Source organism: Barbus barbus (genome assembly GCF_936440315.1).
Source record: "Barbus barbus genome assembly, chromosome: 21".
Taxonomy (NCBI): Eukaryota; Metazoa; Chordata; class Actinopteri; order Cypriniformes; family Cyprinidae; genus Barbus; species Barbus barbus.
The window spans coordinates 5,268,987-5,286,734 of record NC_136749.1 but is presented as its reverse complement, the minus strand read 5'-3'; the positions used below and the strand labels follow the sequence as shown (position 1 = coordinate 5,286,734).

The following is a 17,748-nucleotide window of genomic DNA, read 5'->3' as shown; positions in this document are numbered from 1 at the left end:
AAGAAAAAATCTCCATGTTCTCAGTTACATCCACTCTTTGCACGAATGGGGCTTGACTCAGAATCATTAAATGAATAAAGCAATCATTTTTGGGTACAACAGTCTGGTAAGTGCGCATTTTGGTCGCATTTTTACAATGTACTATCAAACTAATTGTACTGATGCTGCACCTCAAATATCAGTGCAAAAAGAATTAAAACTCCTTTTCTATAAGAAGAACCTCTATGGCAAAAAGTGTGAAGATGGTAATATTTCAGCCTCTTTAATTCGTGGCATCATATCAACATTATAGTCCTCTGTAAAGTTAAATCTCAAGAAAGATTTTAGGAGAAACCTCCCAGACAAAATCAAACACTTGAACACACTTAAACACAAACGACAATTCCATTACGTCTCCAAAGCAGCAAACTTTGAGTAATAGTTTCCTTTGGAGAGGCTGAAGGATTATGTTTCTGTGTGCGCAATAGAGAGCTGTCGGTTCACAGGAGCTTGAAGACTGCCACAGATCATATCTCTTCAGAGGAGTATACAGCTGATATACACAGCTGATTCTAGTCTGGGCAATTATTCATTTTTCATTATGGATCATTTGACAGAGAATAACTTGACAGCAGAGACTCTGGAATATCCAGTGTGCTCAGAATGGAAGGAAAATCCTGAAGGATCAGTGTTTCATCTCGCACATATGCTGCTGGTTTTAGGATTTATGGGAGGCAGCGGCTTTTATGGATTACTCTACATGTTCAGCTTTTTAACGCTCGGGTTTTTCTGCTATTCGATGTGGGCATGGTCCGATCCCTGCACGACTGACTCGTTTTCGTGGACTTTCGCGCTTTTCGCCTTCTGTCTGGCACAAGTTGTTCATGTGTCGTACCGATTGCGCAGCGTTACTTTTGATAAGGAGCTCCAGGATCTCTACGATTGTATGTTCAAAAAGCTTGGAGTATCCTTAACACATTTTGGAAAAATCGTGGAGTGTTGTGAGGGCGATATCCATACGATAGATAAAGACCACTGCTTCGCCGTGGAGGGTAAAACCTCCATCGACAAACTGTCAGTTCTTATCTCAGGCAGGTGAGTAATGGACTTTACTCGAAATAATCCTAGTAATATGTCTTACTATGCGTGCTTACAGGCAAACAAGGCACTCGCTTTGTCTAAAATAGGATACGCGTGACGGTGAACGGGGAGTTTTTGCACTACATCTATCCATTTCAGTTCCTGGACTCTCCAGAGTGGGATTCCCTCAGACCTTCAGAAGAGGGGGTTTTTCAGGTGAAGAAATTGTGTGTTTGTGTTCGTACTGTAAACTTTGTAATGGAACAAATTCTGGTATTTTTCTCAGGTTACGTTACGCGCAGATAACCGGTGCAGGTACGTGGCGTGGAGACGAAAGAAACTCTATCTGCTGTTCGCGCAGCACCGCTACATCGCCAAGATCTTCGCGCTGCTGGTGCGCAACGACATCGCGGAGAAACTCTTCTCTCTCAACGACAAGGCTTTCGACATCCGCGGGTTCCGCTATGATCTCCGGTTACCAAGCTTCTGTCACGGACCAGAGCCAGAAATAGAAAACACAAGTGAATCCCGGCCAGTGCTGGGACAGAGTAAAACCAAACCGGCAGAAAGAGACTCATGAGAAACGCACGCTCCAATTTTCTGTAATCTTAACTGATGGTAATTAATGGTCCTGGTTTGCCATGCATTGTTTTATTATTTTATATTGTATAAGCTTTAAGTTTTCCCCAAACGTTTTTGTTTTTGATTTATGTAATTGCAATGACCTGAAATCTGTTTTTTTTTTCAGCCATGCAATTTTTCAACACGAGAATCGCATGATTATTCAGAAGATGGAATGATTTTCAGTATGATACTTATTTAAACGGTCGTTTCTCTGTATAACTAGGCATAGCCTATATTTGTGGAAACGTTGAATGAATCAATGAGAGGTTAACTGTGTAGCTACTGAATCAAGCTCTCACATAAAGACATGAAGATCACCATCAATACATCCTACATCACAGAAATAGAATACTGTCAACCTGAAATGTTACCCATTGCCTATGTGTGTAGTTTGTGTGCTTTAGGCTACACAATAACTAATTGTTCACGCATGATTTAGAAAAATCAATCAACCAATCTTATAGAGTCACAGAATCAAATGAAGGGGCATGGCACTTAAGTTACATTTTCTGTCCTCTTTTGTCAAGATTGTATTTTTGAATATTTGTATTGTCCTTCTTGTGTTTTGAGTAAACAGAAACCCGTGTTTTTCAACCATGCAGTTCTCATTTGTCTAAGCTGTGAGTGTGATACACGAGTACAACCTTATTTACAATCAAAACTTGAACCAGTGCACAATAGTGTATAGGCTAGACTTCCCATCTAAGAGCCTCGCTGAATTTTTGTGTCAGCATTTACACAGTTTTGCCAGATGAAATAGACAACATATTTGTCAGATGAAAATTGATCTAAGGGCGCTCTTGCTTAAATTATTTTTATTACAATTAAGGGTGTGTGGCGGAGCATGTTTAGTGTACCTCCGTGTCAACAACACAGACGCCTTATGATCATGAATGTCTCCATCTAGTGGAGGGGTCGCGTAAGCAGGCAGAGGAGTGGCCGCTTGCTTTGTGCCCTTTTTAAGTCAATGCCTGTCATCTGTCTGGAATGCGCTCCTCACACACTGCAGATCTCAGCTCAGCTATAGCAGTCTGTTATCTTCTGCCTTAACATTCCTCCAGACCGCGCACATTAGAGCTTGCATCGACAGCACCGGTGAGTAGACAGTGTTTTAATTAATAGGCCTTAATAAAGTATGTTAAAATAACCTCTTTTAATTAAGCAACATGCAATAGTAACACGAAGAGATAAATCAGAATGTGCTATAGAAAGTTTATTGGAGGTCAGTGACTGCATTTCTGGCTCGCAAATGTCCCCGAAAGTTGTTTGCGCATTTTCTGACTTCTGACAGTAGGCTATATGCTTACGTTTGGCTACTATTAATTGCGCTGACTGACATTTAGCCTACAACATTTATATCCAGATAGACTATTCATGTAAGAGCAATTTTTGAAATTCAGATTTATTAGAAATGAATCAATCATTTGACATGAAACGTGCACCCTTGAAAAGGCAGCACCTCTTCTATAAAGAAACATTCTGGCGTCTGCTTTGCTTTGATTGAATGTAGCAGTTCTAACAGTTTGCTTTCTGGCCATCTCCCCATCAGCTTGAAAACTTCAGAATGTCAGACTCCTTAAACTACACACCATCTCCACTGCCCTCCAGTGTACCATCAGTCGCTGGAGATTTAAACGCCACATTATGCCAGGACTGGGAGCAGTCTCATCACCTGCTGTTCCACCTGGCCAACCTGAGCCTTGGTCTAGGGTTCTTCATCCCCACCACGATAGCGCTTCACACGATCTTCCTCAGACTGCTGCTGATGACAGGTACAGAGCGCACTCTTATGGTGGTCAATAGAATAGCGATGCGCATACATTTGTTTGGCTGACAATGAATGCTAGTTAAAATGTAGGCTAGATATTTTAAGTTTAAACATGGTCATATTGTCATGAAGATTAAAATGGTCGTACACGTACTGAAACAATTGAAATAATTGGCCTAAAATAAAAATAAAAAAGTCATAGGCCTAATATAAGGTGAGGTATTAAAACAAAAACTTAATATATATATATATATATATATATATAGATTTTTTTTTTGATAATTTAAATAAAATTGAAATAAAAATAAAATATCAATACTGTATTAAAAAACTTTAATGAAAATCAGAAATGTCTTGGCAACTAAATTATTATTATTTTTTTTAAAGTTGATGTTGGTGTGCTATTAATTAAAACTATTACTGAAAGAAAAAATAAAGATATAAAGAAAAAACTACAAAAAAAGAAAAGAATGTAGGAAAATTATTATAACTTAAACTAAAAATAAAATCTGAAAATATAAAAATGAAAGCTATTATCAAATATATCACAATATTAATAAATACTATAATAATTTGAAATAATACTAAAATAACATTAATGAATCTATCATTTGAACGAATTTAACATTTTTAATGTTTCAAAATATTTTTGCAACCTCAAGTGACCAATGATCAAAACCATTCAAATACCAGAATGACAAAAGTGTCTGAAATTACCTTCCACTGAGCTGCTAGATTGGATTTTTGTATTATTATTATTGTTTTAATCACAATAAAAAGATAATAATAATAATAAAAGTAGTGGCAATATGGTCTATATCAGTTTTAATTTAAGGAAGTCAAAATTAAGGAAATATTTTGAAAATTTAAAGGGGCATGTTTTTATGCACAATTCAAAGTGTGGATTTTTCTTAATTTGGATTAAGATGCATATGCACTTTTAAGAAACAAACCAAAAATTTGTTTAAATTGTTATATTGGGTTGGCACCGATAGCCTCGTGGTTAGTACGTAGAGGGGATAGTACAACTATGCTAGCGGCGATCCACATTTGATTCCCATCTCGAGGTCTGTTGCCAATCCTGCCTTTCTTTCCACCCAATGCTTTCCTGTTTGCCCTCTACTGCTCTATCCAATAAAGGCATGAAATGCCCATAAATGTAACTTAAAAAATTTTTTTCATGTTGTATTGGTTCACAACACTGCTCAGCTTTGTTGAATTTGTAATGCTTATCTTTATTGGATTTCAGGGTGCTCTTTGTTTATAGCATGGGCCACATTATATAGATGCACATTGGATGTGATGGTGTGGAATGTGGTTTTCCTTCTGGTGAACTTCATGCATTTCTTCTTCCTGCTTTATAAACGCAGACCGGTGAGTACAGTCACCTTTGAGCAAGCTACATGCTATTGATAGAGTCTGTTTGTATGTCCATGGCTGAGAGATGCTTAAACTGCATCCAGGTAAATAGAGGTCAAATAACATGATTTGTATTAAGAAAAAAGTTTTGTTGTTATCGTCTTGTCTCTGTCTTTATGTCTTCATGAGTGGGAATTGTAGTTTCTGTACAATGGCTAGTGATGGTCACGTTGCCTTTGAATGAATTTTGATTCAGAATTAATTTTCCCATTTTGCTAAATTCAATATACCTGTTTGGTTATGTTGTTTAATTCCAGATTAAGATTGACAGGGAGCTAAAATCATTGTATAAGCGCATGTTCGAGCCCCTGCATGTGCGTGAAGCTCTGTTTCAGAGGCTCACCGGCCAGTTCTGCACCATCCAGACTTTAAAGAAGGGCCAGGTGTATGCGGCAGAAGATAAGACCTCTGTTGATGAGCGCCTCAGCATTCTTCTCAAAGGAAAGTAGGTGCTTCACTTCACTAAGAGTCCACATTTACTTTCTAGCTCTCCTATTATATGTGCATTGTTTTTGAATTCTCTGACCAAGTTTATGCATTTGACAGGATGAAGGTTTCATACCGTGGCCATTTCTTGCATAACATTTACACCAATGCTTTCATCGACTCTCCAGAATTCAGATCGACTCAGATGAACAGGGGTGAGAGGTTTCAGGTAATGTGTTTAAAGTGTATTATTTAAACATATATATTGAGTATTTTATTCACCATTTCACACCAGTGCTTCTCAAAACATAGCATCAACAATGCCATTTCTGTACCGTGATATAACATTTTATATAAAACAAGTATTTTTTTTTTTTTACTATACTCTTTAGATAATCATAATAATGTCACATTTTATTTTAAGGTCCAATTCTCACTATTAACAAACCAGTCACTACAACTTTTGCCTCAATAAACTCCTAATTTGCTGCTTATTAATACAAACCCGATTCCAAAAAAGTTGGGACACTGTACAAATTGTGAATAAAAACAGAATGCAATGATATGGAAGTTTCAAATTTCAATATTTTATTCAGAATACAACATAGATGACATATCAAATGTTTAAACTGAGAAAATGTATAATTTTAAGGGAAAAATACATTTATTTTAAATTTCATGGCATCAACACATCTCAAAAAAGTTGGGACAAGGCCATGTTTACCACTGTGTGGCATCCCCTCTTCTTTTTATAACAGTCTGCAAACGTCTGGGGACTGAGGAGACAAGTTGCTCAAGTTTAGGAATAGGAATGTTGTCCCATTCTTGTCTAATACAGGCTTCTAGTTGCTCAACTGTCTTAGGTCTTCTTTGTCGCATCTTCCTCTTTATGATGCGCCAAATGTTTTCTATGGGTGAAAGATCTGGACTGCAGGCCGGCCATTTCAGTGCCCGGATCCTCCTTCTACGCAGCCATGATGTTGTAATTGATGCAGTATGTGGTCTGGCATTGTCATGTTGGAAAATGCAAGGTCTTCCCTGAAAGAGACAATGTCTGGATGGGAGCATATGTTGTTCTAGAACTTGGATATACCTTTCAGCATTGATGGTGCCTTTCCAGATGTGTAAGCTGCCCATGCCACACGCACTCATGCAACCCCATACCATCAGAGATGCAGGCTTCTGAACCGAGCGCTGATAACAACTTGGGTTGTCCTTGTCCTCTTTAGTCCGGATGACATGGCGTCCCAATTTTCCAAAAAGAACTTCAAATTTTGATTCGTCTGACCACAGAACAGTTTTCCACTTTGCCACAGTCCATTTTAAATAAGCCTTGGCCCAGAGAAAATGCCTGCGCTTCTGGATCATGTTTAGATATGGCTTCTTTTTTGACCTATAGAGTTTTAGCCGGCAATGGCGAATGGCACCGTGGATTGTGTTCACCGACAATGTTTTCTGGAAGTATTCCTGAGCCCATGTTGTGATTTCCATTACAGTAGCATTCCTGTATGTGATGCAGTGCCGTCTAAGGGCCCGAAGATCACGGGCATCCAGTATGGTTTTCCGGCCTTGACCCTTACGCACAGAGATTGTTCCATATTCTCTGAATCTTTGGATGATATTATGCACTGTAGATGATGATAACTTCAAACTCTTTGCAATTTTTCTCTGAGAAACTCCTTTCTGATATTGCTCCACTATTTTTAGTCGCAGCATTGGGGGAATTGGTGATCCTCTTGCCATCTTGAATTCTGAGAGACACTGCCACTCTGAGAGGCTCTTTTTATACCCAATCATGTTGCCAATTGACCTAATAAGTTGCAAATTGGTCCTCCAGCTGTTCCTTATATGTACATTTAACTTTTCCGGCCTCTTATTGCTACCTGTCCCAACTTTTTTGGAATGTGTAGCTCTCATGAAATCCAAAATGAGCCAATATTTGGCATGACATTTCAAAATGTCTCACTTTCAACATTTGATATGTTATCTATATTCTATTGTGAATAAAATATAAGTTTATGAGATTTGTAAATTATTGCATTCCTTTTTTATTCGTAATTTGTACAGTGTCCCAACTTTTTTGGAATCAGGTTTGTAGTTACTAAGGTAGTTTGTTAAGTTTAGGTATTGGGTAGGATTAGGGATATAGAATATGGCCATGCAGAATATGTGCTTTATAAGTACTAATAAACAGTCATTATGTTAATAATAGGCATGCTAATAAGCAACTGGTTAGTAGTGATAATTGGTCCCTATACTAAAGTGTGACCAATAATAATAATAATAATAACAATAATAATTTACTTTGTCAACAACTGTCTGCTTTCTGTGTTGCTACTCATGACAAATCAAATTTTGGTCCCACTTTATATTAGGTGGCCTTAACTACTATGTACTTACATCAAAAAATAAGTACAATGTACTTATTGTGGTCATATTGTTTTCCAAAAAACTTCTGCTGCTATTGAGGTGGGATACGTGTAAGGTTAGGGACAGGTTTGGTGGTATGGGTAGGTTTAAGGGTGGGTTAATGTGTAAGGGATGGGTCAACAGTGTAATTATAAATGTAATTACATAACTTAATTACAGATGTAATTACATATAGGTATTTTTTTTAAATAGAAGTACAATGTAAAAACATGTATTTACACAATAATTGCATTGTATCAAATGATTAATTTAAATGTAAGTACATAGAAGTTAAATATAAAGTGGGACTCAAATTTTAACTCTGGACTATAGGACAAGATAGTGGTGATAATAATATCCTCCAGGTTGTTGTATGTGGTGAAAAGAAAATAGTGCAAATAGCAGTTGTATGTTTGTTTGTTTAATTTGTATGAGGGGAGCCATATCAAAAAAGACAATGTCAATTTCTGGTCATTTTGTGGAAGAGTAGACTAATATACAGCATTTACATTTATCTGTCACATGCACATAAATATACAGGTGACAATCACTGCTGAGGAAAACTGCAAGCTCCTGTGCTGGTCTAGAGAGCGTCTGACTTACTTCCTGGAGTCCGAGTCTTTTCTGAACGAGGTGTTTAGGTACCTCATTGGCAAAGACATCACCAACAAGCTTTACTCTCTCAATGATCCAACCCTGAGTGACAAGGTAAGAACATGGCATGTTAATGAATATGATAATTTTAACGTATTTGGTCTTGGCAGAGTAGATCTACTATGCACGCCACGACTGCAACGGCAATAAATACACGTACACTCTGCAGTTAGCATGTAAGATATCCTGCTGCTTGAATAGGCATGCATAAATCCCTTAGCACAGTGGTTCCCAACCACGTTCCTGGAGGCCTCCCAACAATGCTTGTTTTCCATGTCACCTTAATCAAACACACCTGATTCAGATCATCAGCTCATTACTAGATACTCCAAGACCTGAATTGGGTGTGTCAGACAAACGTGAGATGCAAAATGTGCAGTGTTGGGTGGCCTCCAGGAACGTGGTTGGGAACCACTGCCTTAGCAGATATAGACAAGCGGTGCTGGGGGAGGTGGAGGGTCTCAACAGACAATTTAAATGTTGAGCAAACAATCTAACTGGATGCAGAATCCGGCCAGTCAGGACAGGACATATTTCAGCCAGGATTTATAAACTGCAGCCTAAATTGTCTGGGTTTTGGCTATGTTTTCTTATTGTTTTCATACTTGCTGAAGGTAAAGACTGAAAAGCTATTTGAGCAACAGCATGCAGGTATTGTACATAGTTTCTCAATCATGGTGTGCAAGTATGTATGAGGCTATGGAGAGCATGCCAAGAGGAAAATAAAGCCAACACCTGTGCATTTTAGGCAATTTTCTCAGCCAGGATTAGATATGTTTGTAGAAAAAATAGAATTTATGCCTACATACAGTATATGCAGTATGTCTTTACAGAGCTAAATTCAGAATTATTTACAACTAAATTTATGGTGATTGAACCATAGGCTGTAAAGAAAATGGACCGTCAGCCAAGCCTATGTTCTCAGCTGTCTATGATGCAGATGAGGAACAGCATGGCTAGCACCAGTGACACAGACGATGTGATCAACCAGATCCTAAGAGGGGGGTCAACTGGGTCATCACTCCGTAAGTCTATAGACTTTTCTTGAGCTACAGTATCTTTCACTAATCAATCAGTGCTAAGCTGTATTTCAAGCACTAACCACAATTTACACAATAGGCCATGCATGATCCGATATTAGACTCCACAAATGCTGAAATAAACCAAAACACATGTCTCACTCTTCTCTGTCACTCCTAACTTTATTTAAAATGTCAAGACATGTCTAATTTGCATTCTTCATCTCCACTCTGAACTCCATCTGTTCCAATGTGAGTTGCTAATAGGGTACTAAAATTTGTGGTATTGCACAATACAATGGTGTGATTTCAAACTATTAATATCGGGAGTGTCCCTGATGTTCTCTCCTCCTGTTCCTTCTCTAGCTGTGACCTCAGATCGGGCCTGATGGGGTGTAAGATGGTTTCTTTTTCTCACTATCTTTCTCTTCCTCAACCCCAACAAAAATCGTCATTTTCAACATAACCAGAAAGTAGATTAACTCCCTTCTACACTCTTAAAATTAAAGGTGCTTTAAAAGGTTCTTCACAGTGATGCCATAGAAGAACCATTTTTGGTTCCACAAAGAACCATCTCTTTCTTACCTTTTTATAAACTGAAGAACCTTCTTTCACCACAAAGAACAATTTGTGAAACCGAGAAGTTCTTCAGATGTTAAAGGTTCTTTTTGGAACCATTTAGACAAAAAGGTTATTCTATGGCATCGTGAAGCACCTTTATTTTTAAGAGTGTAGTGGTCAAAATAAGTGACTTCTGATAACCAGACCTGTTATGAAGTTAACCTTTAACATCCAAAAAACTGCATTTGATGAGTTTGTCCATAACTTTCATGCCATAAAACATGTCGTCATGTTCAACTAAATTCATCAGATCAGTATACAGTATGAGCACTACACTGTTTATGTTATGTACACTGATCAGCCAAAACATTTAAACCGCTTGCCTAATATAATGTAGGTCCCCCTCATGCTGCCAAAACAGCTCAGATGCATCAAGGCATGGACTCCACAAGACCTCTAAATCTGTCTGGCACTTTATGGATCTGGAACATTAGCCAGATCCTTTAAGTCCTGCCATTTGCAAGGTTAGGTCACCTTGGATTGGGTTTGTTGGTCTAGCACATCCCACAATTCGTCTGTCCAGACAGTTCTAAGAATGGTAAGGAATGGTGACACTTATATTTCCACTTGACCTTGGTTTGGCACGGCATGATTACAAAACTTTCTCAGCCTGGAAGTGGACTGGTTACTTGTTTGTTGTCTGGCTACCAGTTTCACTTAATAGCTGGCCAAGCACACTATATGAGCAAAGTAAAATATCTGATAATTCTCCATAATGCGGTCACTATTTACATCTCATACTGTCTGTTAACACCTGGATTACCAAGGCAATGACTGACGCAATTGTATTACATTCCAAAGAGCTCTTTTATCAACCCCACAATGAAAATGAAATCATATCTGGCTTGCCTGGATCAGCATGGAATGGTTAAGCAACGAGAACAGTTTGGCCTAATAGTGGAAAAGTGGCTATAGATGATCGATCAGATTGAGATCTGGTCAATTTGGAGGCCAAGGCAACTCAAAATCCATTCCTGAACAATTTTTGCAATGTGCCAGTGTACATTATCCTGAATTAGGCCTCTGTCATCAGGGACCACCATTGCACGGGTGCACATGGTCTGACACAATCTTTAGGTACAGTAGGTGGTATATGTCAAAAGTAACATCCACATGAATGCCAACACAAAAGGTTTCCGAGCAGAACATTGGCCAGAGCATATCACTGCTTTGCTGGCCTGGCTTCTTCCCATATTTCATCCTGCTGCCATCTGGTCCAGTCCTGATGCTCACATGCCCTGTGTGTCCTGACACCTTTCTATCATGGCCAGCTTTAATTTTTTCAGCAATTCAAGCTACATTTACTTTTCCGTGTGATCAGACCAGATGGGCTAGCCTTCTCTCCCCACGTGCATCAATGAGACACTCATGCCAGTTCACTGGATGTCCTTCCTTGCAGCGTTTTTGTTACTAACCACTGCAGACCGGGAACAATCCACAAGACTTGGTGTTTTGGAGATGCCCTGACCCAGTCATCTAGCCATCACTATTTGGCCCTTGTCAAAATCACACAGATCTATGTATTTGCTTGCCTGTTTTTCCTGCTTCACATGAAATTCAAGAACTGACAGTTTACTTGCTGCCTAATATATCCCACCACCAACAGGTGCCACTGTAAAGATTGAATCAGTATTATTTTTATCAGTGTTGTAATTTTGTGGCTGATCAGTGTATATAGTTTCATATCTTTCGTATCACTCTGCACTCTCTTTTTTTGTTTTTAAATAAAGTCAATGCTTCATATGCATTTTTCATTTTTAATTATTTATTCAACAAATAGCAACATATTAATAATGGGGGAATGGACAATTAGTTGTTTTGCTTTGCAGCAGGGTCCAGATCACTGGTTTTTGCCAGTTGACTGTATATCATCTATATACATACAGTTGAGGTTTGCATACCCCTTTTGTCTATTTGTTTATAAACGCCTTTTGAAATTCAGTTTAATTTATTGTTATAGAGATAATCCAAGTAAGATTTCTAGGTAGTACCACCGCTCTTTAAATTTCAGAATGCTTCGAACATATGATTTAACAAAACCTTGAACTTGTGTGACTCATGTGCCACTCTGACCCTCTGCTCCAAAAAAAAAAAAAAAAAAAGTTTTGAAGCTACATGAAAGCAGTGTTTCAAAAGCACTCAACATTAGTATACAATGTTATTACGAGCATATTCCATGCCAAGTACCTATTAGCCCTTGCCATCTGGAGTTTCCTGAATGTTCTTCAGGTTATGTACAATTTGCTAATTGGCTAAATTAGGTGGTTTGTATCAATTTGTGATCACAGGTGTTGGAGGTTAGTAAAGAGACCCATATAAACCCTCAGTTTGTGACTTATGAAGGAAGGAGTGTTGATAGTTTGTGGCTATTTTGAATGAATGAATGCATTACATCTTATCTGATAAATATGTTGAAAAGTTGAATCTGATTAGAATGAGAATATTAAGTACTTGGGGTGAAAAAAGTTTTTATTTTGTAAATAGGTTATTTGTGTTTAAGAAGGAGAGGAGAGGGGGGTGCAAGGTTTTTCTTTTGTTCTTTAATGTGTAGAGATACTTCTCTCTCTCTCTCTCTCTCTCTCTCTCTCTCTCACACACACACACAATATTATTTTAGATCTGTGCTCTTACTGTAGCTCTTGTCATGTCTGTCTTAAGAGGTGTTTTTTCTTCCAAAAAAAACTTTTTAGCTTTTATTCACACACATTTTCAAAATAAAATGCACATTTATTTTATTTCTCTGCATGCTTTTTAAAACCCTTTTAAAGCCTGACATATGAAACAATCCAATAGTCAGAAAAATACTTATAGTCAGATTTGTTTTTGGTCCCACTTTATATTAAGTGTCCCTAATACCTGTGTACTTACATAGGAACTAGATGTGTATGTAGTATGTAACCACAGTGTAAGTACCTACAGCTCTAATCTACACACATGTAACAAACCTCAGAATGTTATGTGTAAGTACAAATGTGTAACAGGACATTGGTAACAACACTTTTTGGTAATGAAAGTACAAATGTGTAACAGGACTAACAGCACTTTTTGGTAAAGAAAGTGTTCCACTTTATATTAAGTAGACAATTCCTATGGATTTACTATGTAATTACTCTGATGTTACACAGCAGCGGCCAGTAAGTTAGGCTTTACATATAAATTGTGGTTGGTGTCCAGAATGTTACACTTTATTAAGTGGACAGTTCCTGAGGAGTTACCATGTAAGTACACTGGTATTACTGTGGTACACCAACTCGAGATCCAACTCCTCCCACTTTACATGTCCCTAAACCTACCCGTTTTCACCCCCTGGATCAAATTGTTTAAATTACTCTTCTGCATACTGTTGTTACAAAATGTAGTTATATAATTTCTGTTTGTACTTACACATACCATTTTGAGGATTGTTACCTGTGTAGTTACAGAAATATTACAGCTGTAGATACTATGTATCAATGTGTACTTACACTGTTGTTACATACTACATACACATCTAGTTACTATGTAAGTACACAGGTATTAGGGACACAATATAAAGTGGAACCTTAAATATTTTTTTAATAAAAATCACACATTTATCACAACCTGAAGGAGGACATTTTTATAATAAATACAAAAAGGCCTTTTTACCTAAAAATATATAAACTTATCAATCAGACAAAAGAAGTCATGTACAGTAGTAGATTGCGTACAACAGGTTCCCTTAAGCCCTAAACACACTGTACGATTTTCGGCTGTCCCAGACGAAAGACTGGCATCATGAAGCAACCGCGGCGATTTCTGATTGGCCATGATTGTTTCACGATGCCAATCTTTAGTCTGGGACAGATGACAATCGTGCAATGTGTTTAGGGCATTAAGTGGCATTCATGCTGTGTCATGGTTATTGACGCTTTGATGAATGCCTCCAGCATTAGACTACTAGTGTCTGAAGCACGCTGTTCATGATTGGCCACCACCTGATATTAATTGTCACAGGTGCACCTGCTGATTATGAAAGAGGCGCCTAGAGAACATGGCTGTATCTGAAGTCGCCCCCTATACACTCATTCACTATACCCTACCTTAGGTCACTTGTTCAGTTCACTTGAAAGAGTGAATGAAAACGAGTGAGTGAATTCAGAGACTGAGTGCACCGGCAGGACTGCCGCTTCTACTATTTGTGCTGTTGTTTAATAATCATTTAAAACTGGCAGCTCCAGTAGTAAGATGGAAGGATTTATCTTGAACTCTGTTTAAACGGTCTATACATAATTTCCATGACAATTTAATAATCAATTTACAATGAATTTGTACCTGTGTTGTATTACGTTTGTACACCATGGACGAGCGCGCATTGTAAAATTAATGTATGGATGATTCAGCTGCAGACGCCACCATCTGGCAATCAATTGATTCAGCATGCAACTCACACAGTGCATTATGGGGATTCTCTAGCCGTTGAGTGTACATCGGTTGTACACTCATTATTGCTGCGCATTATGGGATTGAATGAGTGCACTCGAGATGGTCCACTATGGTTTCGGATACCACTAAAAATGGCTGTCCCCTCAAATAGTGCCCTATTTGAGGGTATGGGGGTGATTTTTGATACAGCCCTCTTCTTCAGCTTCATTGTCTTCAGGAAGCCGTTTGTCTGTGTAGAGCATGTGCTTAAAAAATAAACAAAGACAAGAGAAGAAAAGGAAAGGAAAAAGCATGAGTGGATTTAAAAAGTGTGTCCACCATGCAAGAGGTTCATCACACCCAACGACACTCACAAATTGTGGGTGATGTGCCTTGGAGTGGCGCAAACATGGGAAGCTCTCACGGGAGTGTATAGAGAGCTGTTGGACATAATGTGCAACTGCTAGATTGAAACTGCACTGGGTGGTGGAGAAGCAGAAGCCATGTCATGAGCATCTGCCTCCTCCGAGACTTCCGTTCCTCCCTGAGCTTCATGACAAGCTCATTTTTTTGCCTGCGTTATCCCCCCTAGCAGGTCTAATTATGCTAACATTAAGGGTTTGGAAGACAGCGTGTATACAAAGATGCCATGGATGGAGGAAGCCCTCGCGGGGTCTTTGTGGAAAGCTTCCACTTTGCCCTCAAAGCCCTGTCAACTTACATCTAGCCTTGTGGGAAAGCATACACATCGGCTGGACAGGCCAAGTGGTGATGTGGTGGAGGGTGTGGCTCCTCAAGACACCTAGCCCCTCATGTATTCCTTCCCGAAAACGTAAATTACCATGATGCAGTGCAAGTTTAACTTTGGAAGGATTCCCTGAGAAGGGGAACGAGGCACTGTGTTGTGTTGCCATACTTTGTGCATGCCTATATTCTTCCTTCAATTAATAATTATTAATTTTGCATCCCAAGTTCAAATCCCAGCTCATGGACCTTTCCCGATCCTGCCACTCTCTCTCTCCTACTTTGCTTCCTGTCTACTCTACACTGTCCCATCATAATAAAGGCGCAAAAACCCTCCAAAAATAAATCTTAAAAAAAGAAGTTGAAGACATGTTTTATAATCAGCAGATGCGCTTGTGATAATTGCCAATCAGGTGGTGGCCCAAGAGATTGGCGTGTAGTACACGTGCGTCAGACTATTTCAATTATCATGACGCAGTGTCTCATTCCAATTATCAGGGAACCAAGGTTACATTTGTAACCAGAACGTTTTTCAGCAAAGATTTGATCATGTTGATAATTTAGAGGCCTTAGAAATTGTGCAACAGGATTTAAACATCTTGCAGATTATTAAAAGGGGTATGCACACTAAAGTACTGCAGACTAATGCACGTCAAATATTAATCAATGTCACAATAAAAACACTTCTTTCATACTGCGGTCACATTAGACTTTTGACATGCAGCCATAATATGTTATCGACAGTCTCTGTTGCATCTTTTTTTTGGTGGGGGGTGGATACAAATAAATTCAGCATATAAGAATTAATAATAAATGTAAAACAACAAAAACAACAACAACAATGTACTCCACTTAAACTGCAGTGCTGCAAACCTGCCGCTTTGAAGTGACGCATCTGATTTGATGTCTTCACTTTGAATGAATTCAGAATGCAAAATTCAAACTTTATGCAGTAATTCAGTGAAATTCGCATGATCTTGAGTTTCCAGCATGCGTATTAATGAAAGTGAAGGGAACAAAAAGTGTAGTGTGACCGATCCTTCAGACACAATACTCAAAAACTGATTTCCAGTCAAAACATTTTGGATACATGCTAATTTTATATAACATGCACAGAGTGTATATAACAAAGTTGCCATTTTTATTGTTTGTGTGATTTTTATTTACATTAATGTGATGGTACTGTTGAGCTGTGGAAACAGTTAATAATGTTAAGAGAATGATAGAAAGTTGTCACCTATGACTTTTTAAAACCTTATACTTAAATCTTAATGTGTAACAACATAATGTTAGTATGAAAGCCTCAAAAAAACATTATTTTGGACTTTTTTTTGTTTCCTCCAGAGAAAAATCCTCTGACAAAAGCATCCACGACTATGAAGCCAATTGAAGAAGGAATGGAGGATGACGTTTTCGAAGCTGAATCCCCCACTACCTCCCAGAACATTTCCAGGACTCCCAGAGAAGACATGTAAAATGTATTTTATCACCTCATGGTCTTCAGACTTCTGTTTCATTTCATGTTCTATAAAAAAAAGAATGTAGAATTAATTGAACAGGAAAAGAATTCAGATTACACTGTTCGGAGTAGAGATGTGAGAGGAGATCTAGTGTTACAGATTTAACTTTTAAATTAATTTGGAAACAATCTCATATAATAGTTTATTTCATGCTTTAGAATCTGTATACAGAAAGGATTTTAAATGTATGCATTTTAAAGCATTTCATTGCAATAATTGTTTTGTTTTTTTCGCTAACTGTCCTAATCATGTGTAAAACAAAACTGATGACTTAACCCTCAGTAAAACTGGTACCATTTGTCTGATACAGAGCTCATACATATACCATGTCCATTTCCTTGCATGTTCCTGTTTTTTAAGTCATGTTTTCTTGTGTGATATGTTAACAGTCAGTAATATTTTAAAATGTATTTGTATTATTATTACACAGGTAATTATTACAGGCATAAGCAATGATGAAGCGTACACTGGATTTATTGAATGGCCTGTTTGAAGCATTTCCATTTCTTCCAAATGCTTTTTCTTTTCTTTTCTTATGCGACTATTGTGTGTTTATAGTCATACTGATACTTGAAATCACTTTTTTAGATTAAAGTTTGGCACTACGGAAACGTTTCATTTTTGTTTCTTTCTAACCTAACAATGGCTGTGCTTAACATAAGTGATTCACAAATCACTCAAGGAACAGAAAAAAAAAAACATTGCTGAAAGATTATAATTCAGGGGAACACTGTTTATGATCTAATATTCAATCTCATTGTTCTCATTTTAAGACTATTTTAATTTTACACTACATTTTTCTGAGGCCTATTGATGAAGATCAATCTCACATCATTTAGGTATCATAGCTCCTGTGTACACTGTGCTGTCAAAATGTATATCTCAAAAGCCTTGCTTTGGAGTGCCTGCCAAATGTATAAATGTAAATGTTTTACAAAGGGAAATTTACCACCGACTAACTTACCATATCCAAAGCCAAGCAACTTTAACTTCAAGGTTTCTGTTTTAATCACAACATTGTTATTATGTATATCACCAAGGTATGCACTTTTGCACTTCTGTGCTAGCTTTTGTTCCAGGTGACTTTATGCCTATGGAGATC

The 17,748-nt window shown here is 37.9% G+C and overlaps 2 protein-coding genes across 5 annotated transcripts; both read left to right on the top strand.

Moving 5' to 3' along the window:
• Positions 1–271: 271 nt before the first annotated feature.
• popdc3 (popeye domain cAMP effector 3) lies at positions 272–2,275 on the top strand. 2 transcript variants are annotated; one of them, XR_013785667.1, is made up of 4 exons: positions 272–1,074; positions 1,167–1,275; positions 1,346–1,921; positions 2,025–2,275. XR_013785667.1 is itself a non-coding variant. In XM_079444764.1 (3 exons), the coding sequence occupies exons 1-3, from the start codon at positions 581–583 to the stop codon at positions 1,637–1,639; spliced, it is 897 nt and encodes a 298-aa protein (XP_079300890.1). In that variant the 5' UTR covers positions 482–580; the 3' UTR covers positions 1,640–2,275. The 2 variants fall into 2 exon arrangements, 1 of the variants encoding a protein (XP_079300890.1); XM_079444764.1 differs by having other exon boundaries at positions 482–1,074; positions 1,346–2,275.
• Positions 2,276–2,588: 313 nt separating this feature from the next.
• LOC306886817 (popeye domain-containing protein 1-like) lies at positions 2,589–17,261 on the top strand. Of its 3 annotated transcripts, XM_079444133.1 has the most exons (9): positions 2,653–2,778; positions 3,233–3,455; positions 4,701–4,825; positions 5,128–5,315; positions 5,417–5,525; positions 8,246–8,413; positions 9,243–9,384; positions 9,745–9,773; positions 16,471–17,261. In XM_079444133.1, the coding sequence occupies exons 2-8, from the start codon at positions 3,248–3,250 to the stop codon at positions 9,765–9,767; spliced, it is 963 nt and encodes a 320-aa protein (XP_079300259.1). In that variant the 5' UTR covers positions 2,653–2,778; positions 3,233–3,247; the 3' UTR covers positions 9,768–9,773; positions 16,471–17,261. The 3 variants fall into 3 exon arrangements, with proteins under 3 accessions (XP_079300258.1, XP_079300259.1, XP_079300260.1); XM_079444132.1 differs by lacking the exon at positions 9,745–9,773 and having other exon boundaries at positions 2,589–2,778; XM_079444134.1 differs by lacking the exon at positions 9,745–9,773 and having other exon boundaries at positions 5,236–5,315; positions 16,471–17,254.
• The last annotated feature ends 487 nt before the right edge of the window (positions 17,262–17,748 follow it).